The 6,000-nt window shown below is 36.8% G+C and overlaps 1 protein-coding gene across 1 annotated transcript in view; it reads right to left on the bottom strand.

The window, feature by feature from the left end:
• LOC131946593 (lamin-B2) overlaps positions 1-5,419 on the bottom strand; it is a 28,354-nt gene extending 22,935 nt beyond the window's left edge. Inside the window, exon 1 of the mRNA XM_059307472.1 lies at positions 4,864-5,419. Within this exon, the coding sequence (XP_059163455.1) occupies positions 4,864-5,264 (401 nt within the window). The 5' untranslated portion in view covers positions 5,265-5,419. The remainder of the gene's footprint in view (positions 1-4,863) is intronic.
• Between the last annotated feature and the right edge of the window lie 581 nt (positions 5,420-6,000).

Raw genomic sequence — 6,000 nt, forward strand, 5'->3', positions numbered from 1 at the left:
ATTTAATTATATTGAGCGAAAAACAGGAGGATGGCCCAGCTGTGTTTTGGCAGTGTGCAGAACTTGTTTTGGTGGTGTTTATAGAATATAGATAGGCCTAAATATGGTGAAACCTTAGTTTAGCTATGTAACTTCGGCCAAAACTAATAATGTTGGGGAGAGTATGAGTAAATTTTCTTTTATTTTATTAAAATATTATAGATAATTGAATAATGAATCATTATTTATGGTTAAATCAATTTAAATATCCTAAAATTAATTTTAATAAACATTGTTCGAGATAGTAAATTGCCTATTAAAAACAGCAGCCACTTTAAGAAAATATTATTTAGAGTAGCTTCCCTTTCATTTGTATTTGTATACAGTTTGTATGTTTGCTATTTTCATTTCAGTTTTTTGTCGTATATGACAGTTTTTTTTTTTAGTTCTGTGTACATTAATTTTCGTTGTCAATGTAAAAAAAAGTCATAAGGGGTCGTCCATAAATGACGTCTCACTCATAGGGTGCACACTTTTGCATTATAAAAAAGCAATGTTAGCAAACAAATTTTAGATGTTATTTCGTGTTTTAGAAAACTGTTGTAGTAAATTGTAATAGGTATTGATCAAAATATGCTATGATGACAGAGTTCAGACAAGATTTTGGAAAAATATTGATGTTTTAAGAAAAATTCAACTGCGATTTTGAGGGGGGGGGGGGGGGGGGGGGGGTCGCAGGCAGAGGTGTGACGTCATTTTAGGGGGGCGCGTCTGTGACTGAGGGGAGGGTGAGGTAAAAATCACCAAAAAAGTGATACATCATTTATGGATGATCCTTAAATGTAAAAAATTACATTTTGTTCTGCCTTTATCAATAATTTTGACAAAAATAAATGTTTTTCATCATTTGTATATACGAGAGACAAAATGTATTATCCACCAGCTTCCCTCTTAAAACATCTAAAAAAAATCAGCCACTCCACCCCTTAAGTGTGTGTTGTCATTATCCTAAGTCTCCATTTTTCCGATACACTTTAGTTATCCTTTGTTGTCAAAATGTCAATATCAAACACCCGAACGAGTGATATGGGGCTCTCCATAAATGTCACATTTGATTTGCTACGGGAGTGAAGATCTGTGACGTCAACTCAGGCGGCTCCACAATTTATGACGTGTAGGTCTAATGAAAGTAGGTGAACGGGGAAAAATACCTAGGTCATTGACGGAAAACCTCTATAATGCTATGTTCAATAACAATAAATAAGCAGTAGTATATGTATACCTTGCTCAAATCGAATGCTAGTTTGAGACGTCTGGAAAGGGCCCGGGTCCACCGAACGGGGGCGACTTAGAGCACCAGTAGGCTATCTCTGTAAATACTTTAATTGCGAGAAATTTTTTTTTTATATACATCTTTTGAGGACAATTTTTTTTGGACTTGAAATATGTTGACTGTCTGGCCTAATACACAGCTCTTAATTTTCAAATATAACTTAATGAATCAAGCTTCAGATCTATAATATACTTAAAATAAGTGTCATCTTATCGTTTATTGTACTTTTTATAAAGCGCAGAGCAGCTTCAAAATCGGACGGCCATCCTCTTGTCATCAAGCTTCTTTTGGGGCTTAACTGGTAGTCTAGTTCTATACGGGGGAGCTTAATACATTTTTAAAGGGCCGAAAGTTTCAAGACAGCAAGCTTGCAGAAATAACCACATACTGTTTAAATGGACGAGTTATGGATGGGTGTGGGGGTTGTTTAATTGAACACCAACATAAGTAATCAAATTAAACGTCAAATCGGCAATGCTTTTTTTCTTTTCTATAAATTTAGCCTTAACTGTCGGCAATACCGGTACATGACATAACACGCGAGCATTAACTCCGTGACGATGTGCTAAGTGGTGGAGAAGAAGGTGGGGTTCAAGAAAGCGACTCAGCATGCATTTTACATTTCTTGACCCTTCTAAATAGTTCTATCGCCCCCACTGATAAAATGGATCACCAATAAATGACGCGTCATACTTCTACAGCTGGTCTACAACCATCCTGTTTAGTTTCACCTAAAATAAACCCGGAGTGGTCTCCTCTAAACCTTCTCGAATATTCTCAAATAACACTACGATGGATGGCAACTCGGGATATAGACAACGACCCGCTGCGTATCATACGCCGCTATTTAGTTGTTTTTTTTTCTACTTTTCAGTAATTTATAATTTGTGAATTCGACAGTACCAATGCTGCCACTGAAAATATTTGCTTAAAAACACTAAACCCCCCTCCCCACGTGAAAACAGCCTCCTCTTAGTTACCTCCTCTAAGTTTAAAATAGTTTCAAACTAAATTATCTGCCCCTAATAGCCGTCACCAAACCCGTTTCTATGATTGTAGAATGTAAACAGCGTGAACCACAGCTCACCAGACCATGTGAGGGGGTGAGGGGTGGTAGCTATAGAGAGGAAGAGAGGGGACTGTAAGGCGCGCTTGCAGCTTGTTTACTAACGGCTCCCAGAAGAGAATTATATATATAAATATTTTTAATCCATTTTTAATTACTTAAACTTTTATAAACAATAGAATCTTGTAGAAAAAAGAATTGCGCACCAAGTAAACGCTAAACAAAATGTGTATAACTGTGCGGAATATTATAAGTTTTTTGAGAAAAAGGAAATAGTGTAAATTACAACTTCCGGTCTATGGAAATTACTCAAATATAGCAGAAGGCAGAGAATAAGATCTTGTTTTTACTTACTTGTGAAATTTCATTTATCTGTATGAATTAGTATTCAAGTTATAGGCTTTTGAAAAATTGAAAATAGAAAAAAAAATCCACTTCCGGTTATCGGAAATTCGTTCAAAAGTTGATACGGATCAACAAATTTGATATAATATAAATGAAATCTCATCAACCTAGCTATAATGGTACTCAAGTTATAGTGTTTACAGACACATACACACAGACAAGATTGTGTTCACTCTATGACGTATGCTTAAGCCTGCTGAACTCAGTGACCCCGCCAACCGTGGGCTGTGGTGACAGTTAACGTAAACAAGCAATCACGCCAGTGACAATGTTTGGAAATTTTATTAAAAATTAACGTCATGTTTTCAAAATGAAAAAATTAAATGTAAAAAAGAAACCAGTATCGTTTCGTGCTAACCCTGGTTCGAACTCTGAGCTCCAGGTCTGTGAACTACCACACTGGCAAAGGAAAAAGTAGCCATTTTCAATCACAAGATGGCAAATCGAACCTGTGAGCATGTAGTCACTTTGTTATGGGCCACGCTATGCGAGACGCGTAGTCACTTCGTTAATAATATTTACATTTACTAGGCCTAATTGTTGCTAATTTTCTGTCAATTAATCATTAAATTAAGTTAAAACTTAAATTTAATGCACTTGACTTTTATTTCAACGGTCAAATAAACTTTGGTTTACAGCAACGAATGTTACCGAAACTCAACAAACGTGACCAGATCATTTCCGACGCTATATCGTGAGATAACCCAATTGTCTGTTATGTAAAATATGTCATAAATATGGCCAAATGAAAGAAATATTCATTAGTTACTTCCACCACACATTACTAGTTTCGTTGGAATTTACGACGCTAAGCGACTAAACTAAGGTTTTACCCTAGATCTAGAGTGAAGTTCCACAGCCGATCACACATAGTGGAAAATTCCAAACTCCCGACTTTCATCAAGCGCTATTTTGTAACCGTTTCACACAGAAACAAACCCTAAGTACTATATTATTCCTCTGCCATTCTACTCTAATATGTATCAATCATTTTATATTCCTACGCATAGAATTTGAGAAATTCATGTTTTAGTGACGTGCTATTTGCGATATTTTTTCCCCCTTTTTTTCCTGAGGCCACCCGAACCGGCTAGCGTAACAATCGTATTTGATACATTTTAATCCAATTTTAATAACTAAAATAAATATTTTACACTTTTAAGCGTGTTGTTGATTGTATTATTAATTAATAGATTGCAAAACCAAATAAAAAAACACGTTAGGCCTAATTAAATTTATTAACGACACATTAAAGGTTGACCCAGTGATGACTCAAGCGACGTAACTATAATAATCATAACAAAGGGACATAATCACTAAAAAGACAAAACGCAACATTTGCTTAGATATGCTTGTGTGTAGGGACACAAACTAGATTTAGAAGAAGTAGATGATCGAAATAATTTAAAACAGAAAAAAATAGAAATTATATAGATTCTAGACTTAGCTTGAAATATAGAGCATCTAGATCTAGGCTTGTCTAGCTTAAGTCGGTTACGCAGCGAGGTGAAACCACCCAAATCGTTACCCAAGCTGCGGCCACCCCTATTCACCTCTCAGGTTGCTTTATTAGCCTTATCTATCGTATGTACATTGTCCCGCACATATTGTAGAAGCTATTTATAGTTTACCTAGTTATAAAAAGCTTTGATTGGTTGGTTTTGTAAATTTTGTTCGTCTCTTCCAGGACCTATATCTAGTGTTTTTCATACAAGGAACTAGAATTGCCTACGACGTCATACCTCAAAACTTAAAAATATTAAAACTCGTCTTCCTTAAGGAGAAATACAAAAGAATTTGACCTGGATATATTTAGAAATGGACATTGTACAGCAGATATCGGTAGTTTCGTATAAAACATCCAAACAAATATTATACGAAGCAATAAACAGGCGATGGCCGCACCAGTGTTTTAACCACATGTGGAACTTCACTCTAGATCTAGATTCTAGATCTAGAATTCTAGAATCTATTAGTTAGGGCCTAATAAGTTAATAGTAAAATACTCTCTAAGTGAAGCTGCAAATAAAATATGCTAAAAATGGAGTTTTACCAGAGATCTAGATCTAGATCTACTTACTTTGCCTGCAACTCTTCAAAATCAGACTTATACTTGTTTGCTTCAATCTGTAAACGAGCCTTTTCTTTTGCAGTTTCATCGAGTAGTTTTCTAAGTTCAGCTAGCTCCGACTCATAAAGGGTCTTGACGCTAGTAACTTCTCTCCTTACAACCTCTTCTGTAGACTTTACTTGGTATGCTAGGCGACTATTTTCGGCTTCCAGGCTCCGAACTTTATCTATATAAGCTGCTAAGCGGTCGTTTAAACCTTGGAGCTCCTCCTGCTCTTGCATACGCGATAGCCTTGCGGGTGATGGCGGTCTGCCGGCTCCTGAACGTCGGCTAGACGAACTAAAACTTGAACTTGCGCTTTCACCTCCCGAAGTTATTGTAACATTTTTTTTAACCTGTTTGGTAGCCATACTGTGTTTTAGAGAACTTCAATCTAAAAATGTAAACTGGATTTTAAAAACACGACAATTACAATGGGTCTAGATTTCTAGATCTAGAATAGCCAATAGTCAAAAGCTACTGATGTTTATCCTCGCTGAGTGCCACGGGTAGGGCCTAGCATAAAATAACGTGGAATCGCGCGATTTTTGGAGTCACGTGACATATTTATATTATATATTTTTGTGTGTGTCTGTGTTTGTAGGCCTACTTGCAGCAAAGAATATTTCGTATAAGCCTAGGCCTAACTGGCTAGAATTAAATTCTAGTGGAAAATAGCCAAAATTAAAATATTATATACTGGTGGTCATACATCATACAAATATATTTAAAATATGATTAAGATAGAATAGATCTAAAGATCTAAAGGCACTTAGATAGAATTCTAACGATTACTACTCAGAGTTTCTTCCAGGCATCTCTTCGGTCGGGGGGGGGGGGGGGGGGGGGGGAGGCTAAGCCCCCCCCCCCCGAAAAAATTCTACCGCCCCCCCCCCCCCCCGAACGAAATGAAATTTATATAATTTATATAGAAAATATATACTTTTAACAGTGTCCGCCCCCCCCCCCCCCGAAGAAAGTCTACCGCCGCCCCCCCCCCCCCGAAAATTGCCCCCCCCCCCGGAGAAAATAGTCTGGAAGAAACACTGTTACTACTATTTATTTGTAAAGGTACTCAGACTAGTATGAATATAGCACTGAAAATGA

This window comes from Physella acuta, unplaced genomic scaffold (genome assembly GCF_028476545.2).
Source record: "Physella acuta isolate Inbredline_101_S28 unplaced genomic scaffold, ASM2847654v3 ptg000565l, whole genome shotgun sequence".
Taxonomy (NCBI): Eukaryota; Metazoa; Mollusca; class Gastropoda; family Physidae; genus Physella; species Physella acuta.